The sequence below is a fragment of the Phalacrocorax carbo genome, chromosome 12 (assembly GCF_963921805.1).
Source record: "Phalacrocorax carbo chromosome 12, bPhaCar2.1, whole genome shotgun sequence".
In the NCBI taxonomy this organism is placed as follows: Eukaryota; Metazoa; Chordata; class Aves; order Suliformes; family Phalacrocoracidae; genus Phalacrocorax; species Phalacrocorax carbo.
In genome coordinates this window covers 9,407,065-9,435,007 of record NC_087524.1, presented here as the reverse complement: position 1 = coordinate 9,435,007, position 27,943 = coordinate 9,407,065, and the positions used below count along the sequence as shown (strand labels likewise).

Sequence of the window (27,943 nt, the reverse complement as noted above, 5' to 3'; positions counted from 1 at the left end):
AATGGGCTAGCACTGGGCTGGCATCAAGGCTGTGCAATCCAGCCCTCCAAAGACGGTTTTACCGTGGTTCGAATTTGGCCCAAGCACACATTTTAAGTGTAGGCAAGTCCTTTTTGTGCAATTGTTTGATTTCTTTCTGAGGAAGACTTTACATAAATTACTGTAACATAATTGATATCAGCTGAAAGCCAGCTTCTGACATTTTGTGCGTAATTATAAGTGTATGTTAAACTGTGTTTGCTACCCATGTCAATACATTACTAGTAAAATAAGGAACAACCATGAAGATGTGTTTTTTGAAATGGTCTGGCAGATCCTGCGTGTTCACTGCTGTGGGCTTCGTGGCAGGAGAATCCACCTCCTGCTGAGGAGGAATAACTAAATTTAAACTTTCCAACCATGAACCTTGTGAAGCAAAGTTTCCAAACCTCTGCTGGGCCAGAAAATGGAAAGCCATGTCTGAGTTTCTAGAGTAAATAGAGCTACCTAGCAGCTGTGCAGTGGCGAGTGAAGGGTTTGGTGCTGGGGGCATATTGTCTGCCTGCTGCAGGCCCCAGGGAGGAAAATAAGGGTTTGTAACCACTGTCCTTTGGTAAAATTTTCCGTGACAGGATTTGGAACAAACTTGGGTGACTTTTGGCATGAATGCTTGAGCACTGTTTCAGGTTTGGTGGTTTTTTGGTGGTGGGTTGTTTTTTTTTTCTTTAAAGAAGTTGCACGTTGCATGGCGGCAGAGCCCAGCAAAGGCTCCCTTCCTTTGCCAGGCCTGGGCCTGCAGCCTCCAGACGGTGGGAGGGACTGCATGGCCATCACACAAGTCTGGGCTTTGCCCCACCATAAATTAACTAGGTTTTGTGTCCCATCTATTTACAAATCAAGCTGGCTTGTCCCTGCCTTAGCTCATCGCAGGAGGGCTTGGGAGTCTCCTGTGAAATCTGTTGGTTTTATGACAGCCAATGAAGTCTGTTAACTGTCTTGAGGTACATGTACAGAAATAGCTATTTTTTCCACTCCATTTGGGGAGGCTGAAAGACTGGTGGTGAAAAATAGTTTGCACTGTCCTGACAAAGCAACTTGTACTTCTGGAGGAGACTGGGAGATTGTAGAGAAGACCAGAAATGGTTTACCTGCTTGGCTTTTTATTGTCCTGTGTCTTAACCCCGACCTTACCTGAATGGAGCAGAATCTAAGCTGTGCTTGTATCTGAGAGCAGCAAGCTCTTGGGTGAGTGAATCTACATCAAAACCAGTGGAGGGTTCAATAAATCAATGTAGCCAAGCAAGAAAAGAGGCAAGGATAGTTATGGCTGGATGCATTTAACCTAAAGATGGCTCACCTATAGCTTTATTCATCTATCCATAGATGCGACCTAAAGGTTATATTCATATAGTTGGTGAATATGTAACACTTTTGTAGATAGAGGTAGAAACTTGGATGTTCAGGTGGGAAGGCAAATAACTGGTGCGTATGCAAGAAGTCACATTTCAGTTAGCTGTTCTCTCCTCTGTTCTGTACAGTACTTTCTAGCTTTTCAGGGCGTTGAATTCAGGTCATGTTTGTTAAATGCTGGTTGTTGTGGTAAGTACTCTAGAAGCACTTAGTTTGTATCCTGTTCTGAAATCTGTGCCCTTCTACTAAAGTGTGTCTTATTTCCATCTTTTGACTTCTGTGATACCTCATATTAGGATTTGGGTAATGTTTGTGCTATTTCCCATATGTTCACATAAACATATATATACATACAAAATGTTTTGATACTGTAGATGTACATGTTGCAAGTCATGCTTTGGGAAATTGAAGTGGAGAACTCAAATCAGAGTTGTCACGGATAGACTTCAGGTGTCTTAAAATAAACCGATATTTGCTCCATTGCAACCTTTTTTACATGAGGGCCTGCCTGCACACTCATTTACTGTCAGAGTATCTAATAGAAATGGTATAATAGGACTAAAACCCCTCTCCTTCTAGGATGCTGGAGAATAACTCAAACCTGCACTGAAGCTGCTGACTCTGTGCCATCTCTTCAGTAGCATCTTGTTCCTCTTAATGTGGACTGAGCAACTTCTTTTGCTTCTTTCTGTAGGTTGGTGGTTTGTGAGCACAGCGGAGGAGCAGGGCTGGGTCCCTGCTACTTACCTGGAATCCCAAAATGGAACCAGAGATGACTCTGACATCAACACATCCAAACTTGGGGAAGGTATGGAAAGCTTTTTGTTATCAAGGTGAAAGTGGTATTCACTTGCTTTATGCTTTTTCCTCCAATAGGAAAACTGAATACTGTTGCTGCTACTTATGGCTGTTAATCTAGCGCAGTAACCTGTTCTACCATCTTGTATCAGTAAATAAATTGTTGCAGAAGAAATTGGAGTGAAGTACCATGCCTGTAATCCCTTTGTGACCGGCTTGGGCTGTCAGTATGACAAAAGGTTCAAAAGCTGAAATGATCACTTTAATACCCTTAAAAAGCATACAGACAACTTACGTGCAAGTCCAAGCAGCATGTTCTGGTGGGGGTCTTGGGCTCCCGTGTCCATGGAAGGAGAGAACTTGCATGGCTTGTTTGCAGAAATTATACAAGTGAGAGCTTTTAATTGGAAGAAGATGCTTGTTAGAGCCACAGGCCATTAAAAGGAGTGAGATTCATTTTAATGGTTGCTTCTCATTACAACTTGCTTCTCATACAATTTTTTTAATTAATCCTTGAAACTAGTCTCACTGCTGTTTGCTGTGGTCTGTGATTGTGTGGAAAGGTAATTTTATTTGGTGTGGTCTCATTCTATTAAAACTGAGGTGCCATTTGTCGTGTATTTAGCTGCACTGTTTTTTTGGCTAAAGATGCTTAATTCAGGTTCCAGAAGTGGAATAGTACAACCTCACATGTTCTTCTGTTCCATTATGAAAGACTAACCGCATCTTAATGGACTTCTCATGTAGCAACTGTGTACAAAGGACACTTTTATTATGATTTGCTCCACTCTAATGAACTTCTTGCTAAATTTCTAGGTGCTCTTGATGTGACACTTATGTAAAATGTATGTGGAAACTCAGCTGACCTTTCCTTAGCACAGGCAGGAAGCTTAGAGATGTGTTGGGGTGACCATCTGCCCATTAAGACAGCACACAGGCAAAACATAACTTCGGGCTGGGCCCCAGGGGTGACATCTGTGGCTTATTGAAATCTTTGGCTCTGTAACTCATTTTTCCCTGCTCAAAGCTACCCATATCCTGGGTCACTTAGGGTTTAGAGACAGACTGGGTGTAGACTGGTAGGCCAGGAACTAGTCTGGTATGATGCAACATCTTAGCGGATGCAAAAGCTGTTAGTAAAGTTTCCTTGTTAAAGAACAAAAATTTCCTGCTCTTTCCTGAAGGAGTTGAATGTCTTAATCTGTAGCTTCCTCCCTTTCCTGACCCTTAAATATGGTGCATGCTTGACAGCCTTACTGCTTAAACTGCTTTCGTTTCAAGCTCTCCTCTGCCTTTCATGTTGCCCTCTGGAGTGTACTCTGCATAGGGCTGTTGCCACACAGCAGTCTTTCCTGGGTAATGGAAAATCCATCAAATGTTCCTTATCTTTTTCCTCTGGGTCCCCTGTAATCCATTACATTGCTCTCCTCAGCTGTGGTCAGCAGTCATGCTCCCTGCCTTACTCCAAATCCAGATATGCTGAAACCTGAGACTGTTCTTCCCTTTCTGTTCAGTTCCATCTCAGTGACAAACCTAATTGCATTACCTCTGCAGCCGCTTTGATGTGCCCCAGCTTTCACTTGCTTTTTCAGTAACTTTGTTTCATGTTATTAACCACAGAAGCTGAGACTTCTTTTGTTCTTTGTTTCTTTCCCCCCCTCCAGTTCTTCTTTACTTGGGCTATTCTTCTCCTAATAGTTATTCCATAAGAGAGGAAAGAACAACTCAGAATCACTCTCTTAAAGAAAAGTGTGTAAAAGCAGAAAACCTGCCAACTCCCTCACAGTAGGCAGAGAAAGGGGACTCCAATATAACTGAGAAGGAAGGCCATTTAAGTGGATTAAGTGCCCTAGCCCCTGGATTTAGAGTTCATACAAGTTTCAGAGTCACTCCTGGAGTTGTGGACTTCCTGCAACCATGCAATCTTTGCTCTGCCTGCTTTGAAAGGGCAGAAACGCTAATACAGGGAGCTTACTGTATCAGCCTCTTGGCCCTCTCCATTTGCAGCAGGCCTGGAACAAGCCCACAAGCCAGGCAGACACAGAGGTCTGCTCTGCTGTGCCAGGCCCTTGTAAATAAGGAGGTACAGAATGCAACTTACTAATAATGCTGTCTCTACATAGCAGTAATATTTCCGTGTGTCTCTGTTTAAATAGCCTGTTCTCTGAGAAAGACAAAAGTGTTTCCTCCTTGCGTCTGAGCCTGTACAACATCTTTTGTCAGGGTGAGGGTACACAGTCAGTTGCTACTTGGGCCTGTGTTTAGACCAACACCATCTTACAAGGCTTGGAAAACATTCAGAAAGCAATCTAAAGAAACATTTGCAGCCACAAGAGCTGTTAAAGTAAACATCTTAAAATGGTTTCTGGAAAGGTTTAGACACTTGTTGATTAAATAACCTTTCTGTTGAGGAACTGTGGCATGACCAACCAAGTCCAAGTCTGGGATCAAATGGCCAAATTCAGTATTGTTGAGGAGGAAAAAACCCTGAATCATACAAAAGCATCATTCTAATATAAAAGGGATAGTAATATGTTGTGAGTAGGACATGGTGTGGTGCATCTGTGTGACCCACTGTATTCCAAGGGTGCTCCTGGATGGCTGAATCCTCCAAACGCCTGGTATGAGCAAGGAGCTGTGGGTGACTTCTCTGTGTTGGCACCTGAAGCAAATTTCTACCCCTTCCTCACCCTTTGTTCCTGCCCACCTTTAAGTTCAACATCTTTCATTTCCTTCCTTCTTGTATAGAAACCTCCTAATGCAGGCAGCCTTACGGTGAATTTAGCTTTAGCTTCTCTCTCTACTATAATCTGTGTCTAGTGAGGTGTCCTGTGTTGCCTCTTGTGTAGTGTGTGTGTAAATAGCAGTCTAATGTCCTGTTGATTTGGAGAAGGTCACCAGGTTAAACCAACTGGTAAGGAAAACATTACTGGTAAGGAGTGAAGACAGCTCATCTTCTGTGCCGCCATGGGCTTCCAAGAGGATCACTGATTTCTGTTAGCCAAAAACACAGCAGTCTATAAACTTGAAATCCAGCTCTTCTGAAAATTTGTGGTTCTTTTTTGACTCACATGGGATCAAAAGGCAAGTATGGAGAACCACAAACTAGACATTGTGTCTGTTCAACCCCACTCACCACACCTCCACTTAGAGTGACTAGAGAAGGTTTAAGCCTCACAGCAGAGGAGAAATTGAGGAAAATGAGCTGGGCACAGAAGTCTGGTCTAAGCCTCTGACAGATATAAAGGGCAGAAAGGCAAAAGCCACTTTCTCAAAAAGTTATTAATTTTTTTTACTTATTCAGCTAATCATTCCCCAGTCAAATAATTTTGCTGGGCCTGACTGTCTACCGAACATAGTTCTAGATGCCAGTGGTGTCTGCTGCCATGAGTACAAGGGTACGTTCCCCAAATAAGTGCACATAAGCAGAAGTGAGTGGTTATTAATGATGGGTTACCAGAGTTTATTAACAGCTTCCCAGCATCACTAGCAAAACCATTCTGTTTGCACCCTAGTGACAGCTGGAGTGTAATACTTTGCATTGCTCTGTGGCAGCACCAAGCAGCCTTGCAGTAGTTGCCAAACAAGCATGGAAGCCCTTAAATGGAAAAAGGGAAGTGTTTGTATTTCTATGCCGATCCAATTGTTCACGTGTTGTTCACACCTTCACAAACAGAAAGAACAGTACAGTCCTGCATATGCGATCCAGAAAACAAGTGGTGTCCTCTGTGCACAGCTGCTCTCACAATGCCATTTCTATAGGTGTTTGTCTTTGTTTATATTTTAAGCATAAATTATTGTTTGCGTGTCACTAACTCTCAGTTTTGGCTTGTTAGCTTCTTGAGCCTGCTCAGTAATTGCAAGGTTAGGTTTATCCTTATATTTGTACTGGGTATATTAGAAGTTTGGATCATGAGAATTAGCTGTGGCAGCAATTGAGTCATGTGTTGCAAGTAAGGAGGCATCAGACACTTTCCACTTGAGCTCTGTTCCTAAGCGCTGTTGTTACAAGTGAACTCGTGTAAGAGAAGCTGCCATTTTTTTTTTCCTGGATGTTGTTTATAGTGTGATAATTTGCTTAGGGAAGGTGAGAGCCCTGTTGGATTTCTTATATACAATAGACTGAATTCTCCAAAGATCATGCAGCCTAACTAGGAAATGCAACAGCAATGATGTTGACCTGTCCTGCCACTGCAGCCTCCTTGGACAAGTTGTCTTCAGTTGTACAGCTTGTTTTGGGGTGTGTGTATGGGTTTTTTGGTGGTTTTTTTTGTTTGTTTGTTTTGGGTTTTTTTTTAAGGAAAGCAAATAACAAAGGTGGCAATTTGTGACAGTTCTAGGTGGTTCACATTGCTCAGGCTCAAGAAGCTAACTTGTTCTGCTGTACTATATAAACTAAAACAAAATGTCTGCATCCCACCTAACCCATTCCTGCTAACAAGACCAGTGCTTTTGTAAATGCCATGTTTTTGTTTTATTCCTCACCTTCCCATCATTTTTTTTTGTGTTTTTTTTTTTGTTTGTTTTGTTTCCATCCATGTTCCAAACTAGTATCTAAGCGACGCAAGGCTCACCTGAGACGCCTGGACCGGCGATGGACGCTGGGCGGGATAGTCAACAGGCAGCAGAGTCGAGGTGAATTAATAGCTTCCTATGGCACCAGCCCCTAAGGATGCACCAAAAGCCATGCTGGAGCTTCGGCTGTTGTGTGCTGGGGTCTGTACCTTCAGCACTCTGGCAGAGAGAGGCCGAAGCTCCAGAGTTCAGATGTGGATTTCATACATGACAGCTTGAGGGTGTCTTGGAGCCAGGGTTAGGCACCCTAAGAGTGGAGGCTAATAACCAAGGGTAACTCTGCAGTCTGACTCCTCATGCTGCTTGGGGAAGCTCACATCTGTTGTGTTTTAATTTTAGGCATACTTATACTCAGTCTTTCCTACCTCAATAAGGACAAGTGATACTTTCAGGGCTGTTAAAATTAGAAGAATGCCAAAAAGCTGTGGTCAGAGATGTGCACACTGGAAAAGTGCTTGGTGTGGAAAGAGAATCACGCCAGTTTCAGTCCCCTCTTCCTTGCAAGCAGTGCTTGGTACTAAAGGCAGACTTCTTCAGAACTTGTGGGAGCTTTTGGTGTCAGTCCAAGCTGGTTAAAATACTGCCAGTATCAGTATATATTTTTTTTTTTATTTGGTTAAACTTTGCTGGTGTGACAGGGAGCATAGTGGGGTGGGGGAGAACACCCTTTCTTCTGTAGCTGCGCTGGGGAAAGTCCAAGGAATCTTCCAAACCAGGCGTTTCTCCAGTGCACGTGAATCATCTTTCCTAGAGTAAAGGTACTTCTTTATATCCCCTTCTCCTCTTCTTGCAAGATTATCCAGATGTGGTATTCATTGCACTTTTAGCAAGAAGGAGGTGGGGGGCAGCACCATTTGCACCTCTGTGTAACTTTCAGACAACCTTACTGAGGCTGGAGGAACCAAATGTAAGCCCAAGAGAAGCTTTCCAGTTGAGGAAAAGGTGCCTTTTCTTACTAAGGAGAGAATGTACTTTTAAGGGAGCAAATTTATCTTCTGGATTTGCTGGTGTTTCTAGGTGTGGGCGTGTGTGTGTGTGTCAAGCACATACAACTTTTCAGTGACCTTTTGCCTCAAAGTATTCTTGAGGAAGCCAAAATAACAAGAGGGGCATTCTTCATACTGTAGCTTGACCCAGCAGCAACTGGAACTGCCCTCAGAAGACAAGGTCTTGCTTCTCAGCCACCAAATACACACCGAAGGCACTGAAGAAAAAAAATCCACACATGCTAGCTTGTGAAAAAGAACTTGTGCTTATTTCTGTACCCCAAGAATTTAGGAGCTACTTACTTTGCATTGTCAAACTCTGAGAGCTACTTCCTGGCAATTTAACTGGGAGAATTTCTGGGAATCAGTTTTCTAAACAATTTGTTTACTAGCTTAAACAACTACATCCTTTCGTATTCATAAAATATTGTAAACAAAGCTCCATAAAATACTAAGACTGCATTATCAGTCCCTTAGCATAGTCAACTGGTAAGACTCAAGGACCTAAGTTGCATTTCCAGGTTTTCCTTCTTGCAGTCTTATGCCCACCATCTGTGAGCTTTTTCTCCAGCCCTGTGCTCTGAACAGTGTCACAGTGCCTTCCCTACCACAGGCTCCCCTACTGTATTCCATCCCTGCATTTTTATTGCTCCATAAGTTTCTTCCCTATTAGGCCCAAGCAATACTGGGTTTTTATGTGTGGAGTATATGTACTTTATCTCAAACTAAATCTCAGCACTTGAACTTAGCACAAACTACAGCATCTCAAGGTGTGGGGCACCCTCTGTGGCTGAGCTGCTTCTAGAAGCTATCTTCAACACATTTCAGCCACAGCTAGCAGGTTGGCTAAAAATAAGCTGTTTAACGTCACCTGAAATTGTAGGTTCGGGAGGCCTTACAGGAGCAGGCTGATGAGAAGTAAAGTGGTGAGAGGCTGATGAGAAGTCAAGTGATACTTCAGGGGCAGGTTGGAGACTGGCTTCACCATCTGGCATAGCTGCAGCCTGCACAGACATCTACCCCTTCCAAACTGCGGTTGCTGAAAGTATAAGTCTCTCTGGGTGTCTGGCCCACTGCTCTCTTAACAGATCACAGTTTATGTGAGGTCAAGAGAGATTCTTTCTCCCTTCTTTCCCTCCCATCCCAGCCCAAAAGGCTTCTAACAAAGCCAAATTTGGGTGGTTTTGCACAGTAGTAACAGAATACAGGAAGTGTGTACATGCACCCCCCTGCCAACCTTCAAGTCCCTGCTCCAAAGCACAGAAGATCTAGAGTTGCTCAAAGAGGAGGTTGCCAGAGTAGTTCAACGCAGGCAAAACAGCTTCCCCTCCCACTTGGCCTCTTGGAAGTAAATTCAATTAAACATCTTGGCTGAAAATCTTCCCACCCAGCGATATTCTTCTTGAGATAGTCCCTGCTGTCAGAAGGGTTAGCTCCAAGAGTTCACTGGAATTTAAAAGCAAGCTGTAATGGATGCTTCCCTCTATATTTATGCTTGGATACCACTAATAAGTATTTCTACTGACTAGGTCTATGATAGAACCACTTAAAAGCTGGAATTGAAGGAATTAAGCATTATTTCTGAAGGCCAGGATTTTCTAAGTGACTTGGATATTAAAAATACTGGAAAAGTCTGGGCGCCGAAGGGAAGAGTATTTGCTCCCAGACTGCCTGATCAGGGAGAATTATCAGGGGTAACATATGGCATATTTGTTTCTCGCTTTTCCAAAGCCATTTGAAGAGGCTAAGCATACCTGAACTTCAGATATTTGGGAGCAATGTTACAAGGTCTGTGACTAAGAAACATGAAAGACAGATTATTAAATATCATGGTAGTGCTCCTTTTTTAAAGCTGAAAATAATCTGCAAAAAGAACAGCTGTAGTCTGTTTTTACAAAGAGAAACAGATGACATTTGTTGCTGAACTTTTCTCTTTAAAATGGTCCGTGGTGTGCCCAGATCTAAGAGATTGCTTTGGTTTATGTTTCTTATGTAGCTGCAGAGCTTATTATTTTTTAGAATGTTAAATGTTTTTAAATCTGGTACGTTTTCTAAACTTCTGCCTATATTTTATGAAACTCCAATAATACAAATATGGATAGTGAGCAGAAGCCTGAATGTTTGTAGCTTTCCTCAGTCCTGACACTTGTTAGACCTGCAAGCTGCAGAGTTCATGTTGTCTTGTACCGGGTACAATGCTAATTCTACACAAGCATTTATTTGGAACTTCCTCTGGAAGAGGGCTTAGCATTGTTTACAGGCTAATTTCATAAGAAGTTGTTTGTGCTATTACAGAATGATTGGGGAAAGTGGGGGTTTACATGCGTGTTTTATATGGCAGATATTTGACAAAAGTTATTGCTGCTTTGGTTTTGTGCCCAACGCTTCCTTTGGGCTGTTACAGTGCAGGAAAGTACTTTAAAGTTATTCATATCAACAGTACAGTGACATATGGGCTGAATTTCTGCCAAATGAGCCTATTGTTTAAAAGTAGCTGCTAGCACAAGAACTAAGCTATTCAGTGAAATAGTTAAAGTTATAACTTGGAAACTATGTGTCTTCCTACTGCCTGCCTAACTTACGGAGAGAGGGAGCTTGATGGGAAGAGATGGATGAGGCATAGAGGGAAGGCAGCCATGTAACCCAGCGATCTTGATACTTGAACCCCATCTCCTAGTCTGGTGGGTCATACTGCAGCCAGTTTTCTAGCTGTGGAAAGAGTCCTGGATCAGTACTGGTAATCCAGCCTGGCTGGTGTGCTTATGCACTCTTACCCGTTCCAGCATCCCAGCAGAGCCACTTTGCCCTCTTCAGCAGCCCCTTCATTTCCCACAGGACATTACCCACTTTCTTTTCACTCTTTCCCTGCTTGTTCTTCATTTTGGTGAAATGCTTGTCACTTACAGCACAAGGCTGCTTTGCTGTGCTAAATTTAACCAGCACAGAGGAGCCTCAGACTTGGACTTAGTATGTTCTTCCTTTTCTCTCTCTCCCCCACCCCCCCGTGCTCCAAGGAAAGTAGTAAATGTTTATTGCCCCTTGCTGGTTGAAGAAAGAGCATGTGCAATACAGAACTGTTTAGAAGAAATGTCGTCATTGTTCTTTTCTATCTGTTGGCATGAGGTTTTCTGTTAGTTATAAAAAAAAAAAAAGGGGGTGGGGGAAGAGGGACAAAGGCTGAAGAGCTCCCGTCTGCAGATGAACACGTTTGATAACTGTGGACAGTTATTTTCACTGCTGAATATTTGGACAAGTAAAACAAAGTCCATGTTGAATTAATGCATCGCTTTCTGGAACAGTGAGACTTTTTCCAGAAGCAGGTCTGACAAGGGGGGGTGGAGCGGAGGAGTGGGGGAGGGCGAGCGCAGACTGCTGACTGAGGGGAAAGTGTTTTGAAAGAAAATTCTTCTGTGGTTTGGAAGATGTAGGGTTGGAGCTGTTGCATTTTGCTGAGAAATTGTTAATTGGCTAATGCCTAGCCCAATTTGCCCCTATCTCCACCTCTACTGGCGTTTCAAACAAGGATGGGGTCACAGAAAGTTGGGGGCATGTGCAAACACCAGCTGAGCAAAGGAAATTACTCCCTTACTTGGTTGGCTCCTGAAGTGCTGCAGATAACTTCCACGCTTATTTATGGAGGCAGAAAAAAGCAAACTTATAAAATATAGGTGAAGGGGAGGTGTGTGAAATGAGGCGCTTAGAACTTGGAAGCAGAAATGTACGAGCGCTGGCCATTTGCCTGGGAGAGATGAGGCTGATTATGCAGGGCTGGAAATGTGCATGGTATTTTAGCTGCTTAAAGGCAAGGTTCCTGTCCCAAATAGTTTACAGCCTAAACAAAGAAAACAAGATCTGTGCATCAAAGAAGCCTGGGCAAGTGGCAATTTGGCATGCATTTTATTACGACCAAAAGGTTTTTCATTGTGAAAAGTGATATTTATTTGGTATTTTTAAAAGCTTTTAGAGAAGGACTAAAACTAAGCCTGTTTGGCAAGGCAGGAAGTCAGAGTAGGTAGGGCTTATTTTAGGAAGGATTTGAGAATTTCTGGTTATTTGATGCCACTGAGGAGGCATCGTAAGAAAGACATGGGCTTGAGTGGGGAAAAAATGAAAGGATTTGGAGGAGTGGGAAATCCAAAGGGAGCAGAACATGTGAGGGTATGTAGGAGGATATTAAAGCAATGCACAGCACACAGGCTTGAAAACTCAAGATGGGACAACCGAATTGGGTGTACACTTGGTAGGAGCCTGGCCGATGTACCAGAGTGCTGCTGTGCCAAGAGCCTTGGGCAAAAGCAGTGTGCTGAAAGGCTGGAAAGGGACCAAAGGAGGCAGGAGGTGACTGTAGTAGCTGTGCAAGAGGTTGGAAGGGCTGGATCACGACTCTACCAGTGAGGAGTAGCAGTGATAGAGGATTTTGAAGATGCTGGGGAAAGGAGCTGTTACCTTGGTGATAGACTAGGAGGAATCTGAAATAGCCAGTGCCAAGGGAATTGGGAAGATTGAATAAGGAAGATTTGGAAAGCGCTACTGAAACTCTACTTTACAACTCAAGCAGTAAAACCATAGGTCTGCTTTCCTTGACCTGACAGTAAGTATAAATCCAGACAGCCAGAGGAGGGACCAAGTTGCCTTGTCAAGACACCTCATAACTTTAATGTGTAAGTATGTGTGTGCACGAGCGCATGTGTAAAATCTGAAATTCTGGTTTGACCAATGGGATTGGAGGAGCTTCACAGGCTGTCAAGTACTAGGTACAGTTTCTTTAGCAATGGATAGATCTTCATCGTAGCTGTTTTGAGGCTTTTCCTGTGGGAGAGATGTCTTGATGGGTCACCAGATATGGAAAATGCTGTGCCCAACTCCTAAAAATTCTTTGAGTTTCCTCTTTTACTAGTAAGATAAAAATACAGCAGGTGAAACAGAACAAAACCTATTGGTTATATGCTGATTAAAGGAAGTGTGATGGGATGCTGGCCTTTAATTACAAGCTATAATCCTACTCAAAAGGAAAAAACACAAAGCAGTGTTGTCATGGTCTGTCATTCTCCAAAAATAAATGTCATTGGCATTAAGTCCTCCTAATTTTAACAAGTTAATTGTAGCATCCCTAGTTTTTCTGCAACCAGTATGTTGCATCATAGCCACTGAATAGGCTGAGCAAGATGGAAGAAATATTTCGGTCCCCACTACGCTATGGCTGCAAAGGTGACCTTTTACTACTTGATGAGCATTGCCAAGGTGCCTACAGGTCATCTTGCTCTGCTGTAAATCATAAAATGGTTTAAGAGCTGTATTATAAATCCTATTTATGCAAAAAGTTGCACTTTATCAAGTTGTATCTTAAAATACGTGAGAGAAGATGTGTGGGCACTATTAAATTATTCTAGCCTTGTTTTAGATCAGGTTTCATATGGGTTGCCTTGACCCTGCTTACAGCAGTCTCAGAAATAGACCTTTTTCCTCAAAATTAAGTGAAGCTGCATTGAAACTGGCCTGGCTTAGTACAGAGAAAGGTTTTACACAGAGTTTGCAGTGCCACCACTGAAAGAACCAGGCTCACCTTCCTCAGCATCTTTGCTTCTTCTTTATCCTCATGCAGATCCACAGTGAACCAAACCAGGCTTAGGGTCATACTAACTATTCCTTGGTTGGGTTGGCTTCAAGTCCATCTCACAGCAGAGTCATGAACTGTGCAAGGTGGTAGGTGCAAGGCAGGACTAAGGGAGGAGAAGGGAACAGTCTCAGCTGCTGCAGCACTAGGTGTGCATTCATAAACTGTGCTTTTAAAGCAGCCTTTTGGTTTTAAAGCTATTACTATTTGTGTAAAGGCAAGGCTCAGCTTGGCAGAGCACTGTTATGTTGCTGGAGGGGGTGCAAAATCGTTGTGTTGATGGTTTGGCTTTTTTTTTTCCTCCTAACAGCCATTGAAGGGTATTAGATGTCTGTGGACTGTGAAGGAGTGACCTATAACTTTAAAGTACCACTGGCTTCCTTGTACCAGGTCTGCTGAAAATAGCATGGTTGCGTACATCTGTACAAACCACATACTATACATAGCTGTAATGCAGGGTATTATGCAGCTCAAATGCTTTGTCCTGTATACATGCACGCCTCTCGGCTGGACTGCAGCAACCTCTGCTGTGCTTGCTGGGGGGATATCTCAGTTGCTAGAAGAAGACCTTTCTGTAGTATTCTGGGTTGTTACAAGGACATGGGAACTGCCCCCTGCTGTCCGCACTTTTCCCAGTGATCCATTAGGATCTGCCTCTATATTTTGGCCCCAAGCCTCTACTGCCTTTCTTCAGAATCAGAGTTAGAGAAGCCTCCCTTTCTTTGGGGAGGAGAAAAGGAAGGAGGATAAAGATTGATAGGGAATTGAGGTTTTTTTAATAACTAATGGACTGAGTGCTGGACTGCCAGGTTGTCTGGGTGGGCTGGGCTGAGTATGGCTACAAGTGGGGTGTATGAGCTGGGTAGTCCAAACAGTGCAGAAGTTCTTGTTGTGCATGTTTTAAATAGTGTTTGTGTCCAGGGAGGGGAGAGAGTGACACATACTAATCCTTTCCTTCCAAGCTAAGTGGGTTGCAGTGGGGTAATGCATGACGTGACAGACTTGTATCATAGCTCTTTGCCAAACAGGCTTTGCTTCTTCATGCATGCCTTGTTCAGATTTACTAGTGCAGCTGAACTTCTAGTAGAGGTACTTCTTTCAGTTCAGCTGGAAAAGGTATCTGTGACTTGCAAAGTAGAAGTAAAGAAATATAATAGAAGTTGCCTAACTGAGCTATTAACAGATCTCTTTGTGTCACATATTAAGAACAGAGGTGCCTTTGTGCCATTTTCAGCAGATCTTGAAGGGTAGTAGGACTCTCATCCCCTTATTTCCAAAGTGCAGCCTTTTAGCCGATGTATGTGCTTTGTAGCACATGGTAAAGTTTATTCTGCCCACTTGACCTCAATGGTGAAGTTGATGTAATGGAAGCTGCAGCTGGGGAATACAAATTATACTTTTGTTTGCATTTTTTGCTGGTAATTGTTAAGTCAAAACTTAACAAATCAAAATGAAACACTTCCGTATTCTCTGTAGGTCTGGGATGGTTCATTGACTTGTTTTATACCATTGCCTGTCATAGTATCTGAATGAAACCGGCATGATATTCCAGATTGGTCAGTATAACTCAGAGCAGTGTCTTTCTACTGGCAGATGCTCTGCTGATTCTCTCATGAAACCATTTGTCCGTGCTGTGTCTTTCCAGTAACTTTATGTATCACTCATGAAGTGTCAAATATCTTCTCTTAAAGGCTTTTGAATAGTAATCTGATATGTGAAATGCTACACTAGCCCTCTTAAGTGGCACATTCACTGAAAGCTCCGCTGCTCCCCTCAGCAGATCTTGGTTTATACAAAACATCCACTGGCTGGAGATAGTCTTTAAGAAGGAAAACAGAATAACACTTTGGTTGCAAGGGGGGCCATATCTCCAGAATACTGTTGAAGTTACAAATCTCATGTATGTTTGTGGTATCCCCTGCACCAGTGAAAGAAACCAAACATGTACAGTCTTGGAAATGGCTGTAATTTTTGCTATGAAAACACTTTGCAAGGGGAAATTGTAATGGTGGGTTCCTGGTTTTGATCTGCAGGCTTAAAAATAGAAATGCTAAACAAAAGCATTGTAGTACCCTCTTTTCTAAGTGAATTTTTAAGTTTTCATTGTCTTGCTTCATGGAAGAACTTTTTTCCTCTCTTCCCTTCCTAGTTTCATTCAGTCCCTTTTTCCCCTCCCTCTGTGTAGGGGGGAATCACCTGAAGGCTCTCCTCTCAAAGAGTGGTAGTCTTGGGTTGAAAGCCCCGAGACTGAAGATGGACAAGCTAAGACAGTGGCAGCTTAGAAAAGCCCACCAGTCTCACCTGTGCATCCCAGTGTCACAGTACTTGCTAAGGAGGATGGAGCCCCGTCCAACTCAGTGTTTCAGTGTCTAGAGCTGGCCAGTGTCTCTGGTCATTCAGAGCCACTGATGGGTGGTATGGGGTGTGGTGTGTGCAAGGCAAGCAAGGTGAGAGCAGCAACATGCAGACCAGTAATCTCAGTACTGGGAGCAGAGTGCTGCTCAAGAGCAATCTGTCCTCTCGGTAAGCTTGAGCAGTGCTGAAGAGCTCAGGAAGGAGGCTGAAGCTCTCTCAGCTGAGGATGTGGCTTCTCCATGCAGCTCACAGCTGCTTTTTCATCATGCCACCTCAACAGCATGGTCAGTCCTTCCTGGCCTGCTTCAGCCAGAATGAGAGAAGTTGGAGGGTATCTCTGCTCTTCTGCCTTACCTTGAAACTAACTGGAAGGGAGGTCCAAGAGTCAGTGGCTGGGAGGAAGGCAGTAATGAACAGATGGAGTGGTGATGTGTGCCCACATACATAGCTGCAGGCCCTGAAGTTGTGTTTGCAGAAGTTGCTGGTTATTGTAGTAGCTCGTATGGATCTGTTTTCCTTTTCCCTGGCAAGCCACTCACCTATGTTTGGAATGGAGAGAGTGGGTTTGTGTGAGGGAGGAAGGGATCTAATGTTTGGAAGGTCATTATGTTGTAGTTTGCAAAGGACCTTCTCCCCAAACTTTGATTTCTCTTGAACGATCAGACTCAAACTCTGGGGTTGATGGGTGACCACTGTCTCAATTCCTCACACAGGAGAAGTCCTGCTGGAGCGGGAGTTTGGAAAGCTGTGTTGAAATCCAGGAGCGAGCACCTCGCTCACGGCCTCCTACCCTGTCCTCTGTAGAAGGACGGAGGTCGCATCCCTGAAGAGTGAGACCACTCTGCCTAGCAAGAGGAGCTGAATAGCTGGCTTTAGCTGCAGCAGGGACTGCTGTTTATGTTGAGGAAAAATAAGATAAACGGAGACATTTCTGTTGTAGCTGTAGTGGCAAGGGTGAACTCTGATAGTCTGGGTTATAAAGCGGTTTTGAATTGGGGGAGAGACAAAGCAGGGCCTCCTTCCAACACCCAGCAAACATGTGGCTTAGCTCTTTATTACTGCCCTAAAAACATCTCTGGAAGTGTCCGAAGCAGTGTGTATCTAGACAGTGCTGCAGCTCTGCACACCTGAACTTTCAGTTGGCCCTCTCCTCTCAGGGGCAAGCTCTAGTTTCACAGGGATCTTTTGCAGTTCAGTTTAGTATTTGGAGCTTTGCATGCAGTGGAAACTGGGCATATAATGCCTTCAGCAGCAGTTACTGGAAACAGAGGAAAATTTAGTCGGCCTGTCTCACACAGAGCAGACACCTAGCGAAGGAAACTGTCCTGTGACTTTGAAGACAGGTTTCATTAGCTGTGTTTCATTTGTCAGGCCCCATCTTGTAGTAGAGTATTTCTGTGGGAAAGGTGTCGTATCCTGATGGTGCTAATTGCAAACTAGCTGGAATTCCTTACTAGTAATAAAACAGCTAAAGCAGCCCTCCTAGGGGACAGCAGGAGAGAGTATTTTTCTCTTGGAGGCAAAGGTTTTGACAGGTTTTACCCCATCAGAATTAGAAGGGTCCAAATGCAACCTGTCAAGGGAAGTTGACTTCAGAGATGTAGTGTTGCTGAATTTTCTGCCATCAGATGTTCTGCCTACATTTTTTTCCCCTTTCTGAAGTATTATTTCTTACTTTGTCTCAGTAAGGTTTGTTTGTTTGTTTCTAGTTTGAAGTTTCCGTGCTTTGCCAAGCAAGAAACAGATGGTTGGGTCTGCTTCACTCTCTCCGAAAGAGAGTTTGCCTCAAGCTGCTGCAACCTTTCTGTAGCTCCTTTATTTTGCAGTGATCAGGAGCTCTGGATCCTTAATTTCCTGCCTGTTCCTGTGCACTGACAACCCTCTATTTGTTCCTGGCCATGCCTTATTACGACTGCCAGTAGAAAGTGCTAGGAAGGTCGGTCGGGGTGCACTTTATTGCTTGCCTTCCTTGCCTTTGATCTAGCTACAGAAACTCATGCTGTTACATGCACTGTAGCTTGAGTTCAGGAGAGGGGTTTGGTAACACTTTCCGTGTCTGCCACTGCAGAGCAAGGCTGGTGGTTCACGTTCTTAATGCCAGTTGTAATTTTGTTTTTAAGCTAATGCAGGAAACAGTTGACCTTGAGTGTGATGGAAATGCTACAGTAAATGACTCCTGGTGGGTGGGTGAAGATGCTGAGAAAGTGTCTGTTCTGCTCTGCTCACTGGCTCACTCTCAGCAAGTCTGGTCACCCTTGCCCAGTTGGGAAGAGGATGGCCAATGGAGATGAATAGGGATGCTAAGTTTTCGGCTCAAACACCATACTTGAAATCTAGCCTGTGCTTTTGAAATATGTGTCTTAAGTTCCAGCCCTCCTTTTCCACCGCCACACGTGTATGTCTCTGGAGTGGGGTCTAGCAAAAGTACGTTTGCAAAACACTTCACAACCCACAAATGCAAGATGCTGTATAGTCTCCTGTTAAATTCAAAACCCTTATGTTCTTTTGTTACTTTTTAAATGCTGTTTCAAGCTCGTTGCTGTAGACCCACACTATTCAAGAGGTGCAAGGAGAGCAGTGTGATGGGCTGGTCCCTCTCGGGATATTGGTCTCAGGTTTCAGTATTTCAGTAACACAATGCTGCATGCAGCCATGTGTGTGTTCAAAAGAGCCAACTGGCTGGAGCTCCAGTGGTGACGCTTGGCTGATTTGGCAGCCAGGTTGATTCTGTCAAGTTACAGTATGGGAGTTAAGTCCAGCTTCAAATCCTCTCCCTTACCCGCTCGAGGAACTTGGAGGGGGGCGGGGAAGGGGGGGCAGGGGGCAAGAAGAAGGGGAAAGCTCTCTGGGGACTTTGTGTCATTATTGGCGTGGAAACAGTTTGTGATTATCAGCAGCAGAGTAGTGGTAAGGGGCTGATTATCTATCATGTCGTCAGCATAAATAATCAGTGGGCCCCTGAGCAGGGCTCCGCCTTTTGTAATGGCTCCACGTAATCACTGCATAACAGTTTAAAAGCAAGCAGAACAGAAAAACAGCTGGTCTAATTCTGACCCTAACTGATGTTGCCTTTTCTCCCCTCACTAGAAGAGAAATATGTCACTATCCAGCCGTACGCCAGCCAGGGGAAGGATGAGATTGGGTTCGAAAAAGGGGTCACCGTGGAGGTCATCCAAAAGAACCTGGAAGGATGGTGGTACATAAGGTAAAGAAGCTATGCAGCCAGATTGCTGCAGAACCTGTGACAATGAGCTTTTCTGGTCATTCACTTAACGTTAGCATTTAAATAATTCTGTAGCTGGGCAAGGAATCCAAAACTGTTCATAATGCCTCTTGAAGAAATGTAAAGAAAAGGCTAAGATGATACAGTGGTGATTAGAGTAACACTGCAGTGTCTGCAAAAGCTGTGGACCATTCTAGTGGGGAAATTGTAGGGTGGGTTTTTTTTCCTTCCTTCAAGTTAAAAGCCCACATCTGAGTTAAGATTTGTGAGACCTAACAAGGCTTTCTGTTGTGTGTAACTTTAATGTGTTTCCAGTATAAGAGTTATTCTGCAACATGTTTATGTGTAGCATTGCTGAAAGGCTGATTGTGATCTTTTGAGCTGTTTGGGGCAGGTAGTGCTATTTTCAGGGATATGAGAGATCAGTTTGCTGGCTATAGTCTTTTTCCAAATTTATTGATGGTTGCAACTAATTTGCCTGATTTTCTGCCTGTCCATATTAGATATTCCTAATGTAGAGAGACTGGATTCCAAGGGCAGACGAAGTTCTCACCGTGTATCAAACTTTATGTACTTGAAACAGCAGCTGTAGAGGAGACTTCTGACCTAAGAATCCCCTTTTTAAATGCTTATAGGGAGAACATAGGATGTCTTAGTGATATAAAGTGTCAGGATGAGTACTTAATTGAGAGCTTTCTCCATCTAGGTTCATGCTCTTTCATGATTCTGCCCCTTGTTTTGTATCTATGTGTGAATCCAGCAGTGCTGTTGATATCCCATTTCTCTTTAAACAGGATGTGATACAACAGGTAGCTTACAAACAGAGGTTTATCTCTTGGGCAATGCAAAACATCTCATCTAATAATCTTTTTCCATTCAGCCCGTAATTATAGTGATTTCCCCCCGCCTTTTCGTCCCCAAACCATAATTTGCTCTTGTTTGAGTTCTGCTTGATTTATCAGCTATGAATGAGGACTATGGAAATGCTGACTGAAGCAATGTTGTTGTTCTTGATGTCCATTACTTAGAAAACTGATTTCCCCCCCACCCCCCCATTTAATGCTCCCGTAGAGGGAATAGGCTAATAAAGATACCAGTGGAGCCAGGAAGGCACTCTAGATAGGAGGAACTCAAATATGCCTGGGTTTGGTCAGGTCACATTTTTTACTCCTTTAATCATTCACAGAAGTGGAATCCAAAGTTGCAGACAGAGGAATCAAGAGCACATAAGTTTCCTGAGGCAAGAAACGTTGCAAGACTTCTTTAGTTTATTTTGGTATTCTCCTTCTGAAATGCAGCCTTATTACTACTGTAGATTCCCCTTTGCCATATTAACAGGTCTAGAATAAGCAGAATTTCTATATCCCCACCCCCCACCCTTTTCCTCACACACTCCTTTGGGCCAACACAAACCACACACCACTTCTATATAGCCAAAGTGTGTTCTGGTGGACAGTGACACTTGCTGCAGTGGCTCAAGTGGCTCATTCATGGTGATCTGCTGGAAGGACAGTGGATGCCCCAGCCACCCCATGGTAGCTGGGGACTGCAGCATGCCCTTGGCTTTCCTGTAAGAGGCATTCTGAGTTTAGCAACTCCTCTTGTTGAAAGGTGGGTTAGGTGCTCCCCATATGTGTGTGACAAGTGTGTTGAGTGTCGGCTGTCATCCTCTCCACTGCTCTGGAGCACTATGCTGCAATCTTATTGGAGGATTAAACTGTTCTTAAAAACAGGCAGGGTTTTTTTCATGGGCAACACTTTTGGAAATGCTGGTGTGGTGATCCATCCCTGCAAGCTGGTCCTTTGCAGCCTGGGTAGCTCATCTCCAACTTCTGTGCTGTTTATTAGACTTAAACTACTCTGAATACTGTTAGGTACCACTCAGAAAAGGATTCCTGTTCTGCAGAAACATGTTTTTCTAAGTATGGAGTGCCTTGAAAGGAGCAACTCCTTCTCCTGCAGTGGGTGTGAGGGGAGAGGGAACAGGAAGAGACTGCAGTTGAATCCTGCTGCCTTGTTGTCTGCTGGGCTGGGGAACAGAGGCTGAACACGCATATCAATGTGTAGAAATAAAACTAAATCCAGCAGCTTGCCAATGGAATCCACCTTAAAGACATTAGCTTGTTCCACCTTAAATATGTAATTTCCCCAAATTCCTGGCCATGTGCTGATCCTCATTTCCTGTCCTCCTTTTTATTTTTTTTTTTCTCCACTCCTCCCTCCCCCCTCCCCTTCCCCCAAAGTTTGCTTCCCTCTGGAGTAATTCCAGTGCTCTGGAGCTGGAAAGCAGATGTGACTCTCAGACTCACAGAGGCACTTCTGACTTTTTTTAACATTCCTATGGTTTGAATCCATTTTTTCCTTCATGTAATATAAACAGGGAGGGTTTTGGAATCACCGAGGAACCAAATCACTCTACCTAATTCTACGATCCTCCCAATTCAATGCTGTAGAAGCTAGAGGCAATATTGGTGTCTTCCTTTTATTTTGCCCTGTGTGCATATGACTTTTTTTTTTTTTTTTTTTTAAAAAGTCATTGGGACTCTCGAAGTGTAGGAAAGGGTCTGACCTGGGAACCTTCTTACTGTTCTACTGACTCTGGTGGATCTGTGGGCTTCCTGGTATGATCATAGCTGGTGTTAACATCCATTATTTAGATCTTACTTTGTATCAGTTACTGTCACCTGGAGGTAATCTCATGGTGCCCAAGTGGATGGCAGGCCAAGTAAGCAGCAATATGCAAAGTAAAGCTTTTGTTATTTGTCTGCATCTTCATTTTATGGTTTGTTCTGAGCCTCAGCCCATGTGAATGAAGTGCAGTTGGGAGGCGTTAGCAACGCTGAAATGAGGAAGAATCTAGGATGGAGATGTCTCCAGTAGGTTGTGAGTATAAATGAAGGAAGGATACTTGTGATTCAACTTTTAGGCATGAAATGAATATCGTTACTGGTTCAGGACTTCTCTGAAGCTGATTAGCCTTAATCCTTTCACCTATAAAATGGGGAGATCAGGAAGTCTTCTAAGGTGATGTTTGCAAAGAGCTTCGAGATTACCAAATTCAAGGACTAAGGTGAAAAATGTAAGCCTATTTGAATTACATAAGTAGCTTTTATTTGTGACATGGCACAAATAAACTGGCAGAGGTTGGCAGCTACTGTTCAGCATTAACTTCAGGTTGAATTTACCAACTCATGGGAAGTAATAACCAGCAACAGCCTCTCTACTGAGGGTGTGTTGCCTAGAGTTATTAACTGTCCCACTATTTCTGCTACTATTCATTGGGAGAAACTACGTGAGATCAGAGGTGTCTGAAGCAGCAGGGTTATATGGGCTGATCCAAATATATACAGTTGGCAGGAGAATTAAGGAGCCAGTACAGAACCTGCCTGTGGCTGCCTTTCTGATCTTAAACATGTTAAGTCTCCCACAAACTAAGGTGGGTGTAAACTGTTCTTTCTTGCTGATTTTGCACAATCAAGCTCTGTTGAAAGTAACCTTTAGAACTGGAGTGCTCAGTGCATTGGCCAATGTGGCTTTCCCACAGATTAAAACCTTTACATATCCAGATCATGTAGTTATAAGTGTCCTTTAAAAAAACTTCCATTATGCACAGGTAGCAGAAAGCATTGGTCAGTAGCTCTGCAAAAGGGCCATCTACTGCAAAAGGGGATGAAGCCAAAAGTCTTCAGGGCTGGAAAATGACAGAGAGATGCTTTGCCACAATCGGGGGTGAGGCCTTTTTCTTTTTTTTTTTTTTTTTTCTTGGTTTGAGGATTATCAGAAAAGACTCAAAGGTGGCTGGACTGAATAGATCCAAACTAGTATCAATGGCCGGATGCTGTATATCTGTTGGAAGTCAAATCAAGTCATTACCGTTTTGATACTTCTTGTTAGTCTCCATGTGTCAAACGAAGCTCAGCTGTTGGGATGCTTTCCATATCTTTGCCTTCGTGTGTGACAGAAGGCAGGTACACAGGGAGAAACAGCATGTCTAGTGTCCTGGCTGATCTAGATGGGAGAGGAGGAAAAGGCAAGATTTTTGAAAGGTAGTCTTTGTGGTCATTACTAGAAGTACAGCAATTGTATTTGCTTTTTGTACTGGAAGAGTAATGAAGCCCAGGGAAGCAAACCTACACTGCCTTCTCCTGTTCTCCCCATAAAGTCCCAGTGCCAGTCTTGAGTGTCTGGATGTGGTGAATGAGCCCAAGGTTCAGAAATCTCACCGCAAACCTTAGAATCCAAGTGTTGGCATGACAAAGTTGCTCATCTGCCAGGGAATGATTTGCTGATATCCCCTGCTCCCCAGCTCCTTCCTCTGCTGTCTAATGAGTCTCCATTTTCATTAAAGAGCCTTGGAGTCCTACTGTTTTAACCTTTGTATTTCCTGCAGAGTTCCTGAGCGCCAGGATTTTAATGGTGCCTGCTTTCCTACTTAGAGTTGAAGCGCCTGTTTTGGGTATCTTGAGAGATATAAGAGAAGGGTTTCAGTGACTCACTCTGTAGCAAGTTAGGGTTTCATTAGGGAAAGCAGAGTTCATCCACATGGTCCTCCCTGGAGTCTGATTGTAATCTGAAATCCCTGCTGAGGTGTTAGGAATGGCAGGAGTTTAAAAAAACCATCTTCCCAAAAGCCCAGTTGTGGCAGAATTACTTGAGTTTGAAGTGTAGCATGAGTAGCCCAGGCTGGTGCTCCGGGAACACGTACTAGATTCAGGTGTCTGTTCAGATTTCCCAGTTTATTTCTTCAAATAGCCCCTAGCTTGTTCAGGAAAATGAGTCTCCTTCAAAGCCATTTTTCCTTAGTCAAATTGTTTCTTGACCTTGTGGTGCTAGAGGGAGCTGCAGTAGTTGAGTCCTGTATTCTGCATAAGAGAAGCTGATCATACAGGACTGAGAGTTATAGGAGGAGGGGCAGTGTTCATTATAATTGCAAGTGGGGGACCCTTGCACAAGAGCCTTGTAAACTGCAGACATAAGGGCTTTGTACTGGGCTCTATACAACCCTATTTTAGCCCTTTTTCATTTTGAGTTGCCACTAGGAAGTAGCAAAATTATTAAAATATCTTACTAGTTTTGTTTTTTTGCTGTATGGGAAAATACAGAGTTTGCCTAGTACCATTTAACTGTAACATAAAACAAACTGGTGAAGCCCTTTGCCTTATGAGTAACTGTATTTCTTACCCAGAGAGACTCCTTCCTTAGGATGATTAGTGGCTTTTAACAGGAGTCCACAGTTCACTGCTAGGTCAGCTAACTTTGAGATGCCTAATCAATAGGTAATAAATTAATAGAGACCACAAAAGCTTATCCAAGAACCACAAATTTTGGTTTATGTTGGCATCCATCACTTCTGCCTTAGCTATTATACCTGAAATATGTGAGAAGACTGTATTTGATGTCATGATATTTCCTTTTGCATCTGCAGGTATCTAGGCAAAGAGGGCTGGGCCCCAGCTTCGTATCTGAAGAAGGCTAAAGATGATCTTCCATCTAGGAAAAAGAACTTAACTGGGCCAGTGGAAATCATAGGAAACATTATGGAGATCAGCAACCTGCTGAACAAAAAATCATCCACTGACAAGGAAACTCAAGCAGAAAATGAGACTGCAGAAACCCATATCACCAAGAAGGAAATCAGTTTGCCTATCCTCTGCAATGACTCTAATGGCAATGCCATGATGACCCCAGACAAGCAGGCTTCCAAACTGGCTCAGGGATCCCCAGCCATAGCAAGGATAGCACCACAAAGAGCTCAAATAAGTAAGGCAGTACAGTAGTCTGGGTTTCCACTGGCTTGCAATGAATTCTTGCTTTCTACCTTTCAGGGCTGGCGTTGCCTGTCAGTTAAGGTCCTATGTGTCCTGGCCTTAAAACTGAGTCCAGTTATAAATATCCATATATATAGATATATAAATATCCAACAGATATTTGCATTGTCTGTAGATCTGCAGGGACTCCAGGACATGGTCCTTCAATAGTAGTGACAGAATTTAGCTTTACTTCATACAAGGGCTGGCTGATTCTTCTTTATCTTAGCCAGTACATGTTTACTTTTTTCCTCTTTTTCACAGAGAATATTTTTTCCTTTTGAACAGTCTAAAACGTGCCCCCCCTGCTCCCAGTAATGCAGAGGATGTGATGGTGTGTTAAAGTCAGGAGACCACCCTATGTCTTCTCTTGCATTTCTTCTGCTGTTTTCCTGGGGGCAAGTTGCTATAATGTTTTTACTACTTCATCTGCAAAATGCAGATGCTAACACTAGTCTGCAAAGAATGGCAAGATACTATGATAGAGGACGGTATGAGTGTTATTAATTTAGTGGATTATTTTTACTGCTGGGGGGAAAACTAGGTATTAGGCCAGTTCTTTGCTGGCCAATCTCCAATGGAGCTGGTCAGTTCCAGCAGAAAATACAATCCACTACTTTCTGGCAGTGATTTCCTCTTAAATTTGTTGGCTTAAATGAGATGAATAACTAAACTACCTTGGTATTTCTAATATACCCTCATAGTTTCCTATCTTGTTTCATAGAAATGCCTTAAATATTGCAAATACTGACTTCTAGTATTCTCAAACTGTAATAGCAGAGAGCTGCTGAAAAATGTATTTAGCAGTAGTTAAAGTTAAATAAACACTCCCTTTTCCCTTTCCTGCTCAGGTTCTCCAAACCTAAGAACAAGGCCGCCCCCCCGAAGAGAATCCAGTCTGGTTTGTATTGGTTTATGTTATATGTTAGCAGTGGGGTAGGTGTATGGGTGTTTTGTGAGACTTTCTACAGCTGTACAGGGTGTAGGGGGGTATCTGAGAGATCCTTTATTTGCATGCCTGTTCATTTTATTGTTTAAGTATTAAGCAGACCTCTGAACATCCTAATGTTAATTGGGGATTTCTGTTTTTCAAAATGTTGCCCCAAGTAAGCAGGTACTGAACTGAAGGGAGAACATCCTAAAGCTACTATGTTCTGTCCATGAGCATTAAAGCCTGTTTGGCTGACTCGGAAGGTTTAAAACTCCTATCTTTAGCCCAGACTGGATCTTTTGGCCTTCTCTTGTTTTTACAACTGGGGATGTCTCCCCTCCTTCCACTGCTACCACCTTTGAGGTGGCTAAGCTACACTCTTGTGTATGTTTAAAGTGACTTGGGATCTTATGGAAGGATGTGTGCTACAGGAATGAGACCTCCTATGATTGTTTATCCTCAAAGCTAGAATTCTGGAAGTTTGGTCCAGTCTTAGATTAGGACTGTCATCTTCAGATAGGAAGCACTCAGTAGTCTATTAGCACAAAAGTCATGCTAATAACCTGTTTATAACTAGGCATTACATAGTGTTTAATCTTTGCTGTAGCCTTTATGAGCAGTATGTGACTTGTAATTTTTCTGTGTCATCTGAGATGCCTCTTAACAAACTAGATGAATAGCATATTAGCATTTTCTTCTTATTTCTCTTTGCATTATTTTCAGTTAGACTTTGTTTTGGCAAGACTACTACACTTAATCCCATGCTAAAAATAACATTGATAGTATGTGAAGCCCGGAACATGTCTGCTGTTTCCAATTATCTTCATTTAATCCAAACCATCCTATTATCTGAAGGAAGTTTATTGTGCTGCACTTCTGCTGTATTTCAGCATTTATAGTGCAGAAACATCCAATTATAACATTGTTAGACACGGTTCCTAAGGTGCGGCGATGCATTCTCTGTGAAATGCCACATGCTGTGTGTGGTGAAACATGGATTGTTAGTTACAATGAGGATATCTTAGAAATGGAGTAGCGTGTGAATAAAGCACAGTATGCAACTTGCCTTTCTTCCATTAATGGCTTAGGATCATTTTGTGTCTTTGGCTGTCCTGTGCCTGCCTGTGACAGGTCTGACCTGTGTTCAAGAGATCCTGACATACTGCAGTTCTTGTGGTAGAACCATAAGCAGTGAAGTGCAGAAGCTGTGAAGCTTCGCCATCATCTAGTTGTTATGTAGATCAGCAATGTGTTAATCTGAAAAGCTTTCAATATTGAAATTCTTGAAAGGACTCTTATCCTATTTATCACATTAAAAATAATTGTAATAAGCTCTAAAATGTGACAGCTTAATGTAAAGGCACTTAGCTTTTAGAGGAATCTGGTATGCTGCCAGAACGGCTGTAAATAAGTGCCCTGCTTCTCGTGGAGCCTTTATGCAATTTACATGCAGGTTGTGTTGGGATAGAGTAGAGGTTCTGGGTCTCTTACAGGGAGGAGCTGGAATCTTTTGATCCTACAGTAAAGACCTTCCTTTCTCCTATCACTTGGCCTGAGCAAAGCTCTTTCTAGGGGTCTATGATATTATCCTTGTTCCTTGCTACAACAGATGCCCATTAGCTCATATCACCAACTACTTCAGATTGTTTAAAAATCCAACAGCAGACTAAGAGCAATAATTCATTATGATTACATTTTAAGGTAGTATATTTGATGATAGGCAGAATCTGTTATGGGCCTGTTGCAATGCAGTTTTCTGCAGTTGTGGCAAGCCATCCAGAACTGAGTCTTTCTGGACAAAATCTCAGAGTAAATGGGCTGTTGTTTCTGTGACTGGAATGGCAGCTCACACTTTATGGCCCATCAGTAAAATGTTTTACTGTTCATGTAAAGATTATCACAGTTTTAATAGCTGGTGAAGGCGGCGTGAACAGTGCATATTTTGAAAGACTTCTCTCTTGTGGCTCATCTCAGTACATCAGCCTCCACTCTGGAGAACTGGGAAGTTATCATTAGGAAGTAGCACAGGAAGAAGGAAGAGTTTTAGTGAACAAAGGCAAATATTTTTTCATACTACTGTTCAGCCCACTGTTTGGTTTAATTGAACAAACTTCCCATTTGCCATAGGGTTTTCAGTTGCCCAAACCACCAGAGCCACCCTCTGTGGAAGTAGAATACTACACCATTGCAGAGTTCCAGTCGTGCATCTCTGATGGCATAAGCTTTCGTGGAGGACAAAAAGCAGAGGTGAGTCTTAACAGTGCA

General features: G+C 43.1%; 1 protein-coding gene across 4 annotated transcripts in view; it reads left to right on the top strand.

The window, feature by feature from the left end:
- Nucleotides 1-27,943, top strand: part of SH3PXD2A (SH3 and PX domains 2A) — a 270,198-nt gene that overhangs the window by 228,401 nt on the left and 13,854 nt on the right. For all 4 annotated transcript variants that reach the window (XM_064464085.1, XM_064464087.1, XM_064464088.1 and 1 more), the window contains 6 exons: nt 2,084-2,197; nt 6,739-6,822; nt 18,805-18,922; nt 24,366-24,700; nt 25,599-25,648; nt 27,806-27,925. In XM_064464085.1, the coding sequence (XP_064320155.1) occupies nt 2,084-2,197; nt 6,739-6,822; nt 18,805-18,922; nt 24,366-24,700; nt 25,599-25,648; nt 27,806-27,925 (821 nt within the window). The remainder of the gene's footprint in view (nt 1-2,083; nt 2,198-6,738; nt 6,823-18,804; nt 18,923-24,365; nt 24,701-25,598; nt 25,649-27,805; nt 27,926-27,943) is intronic.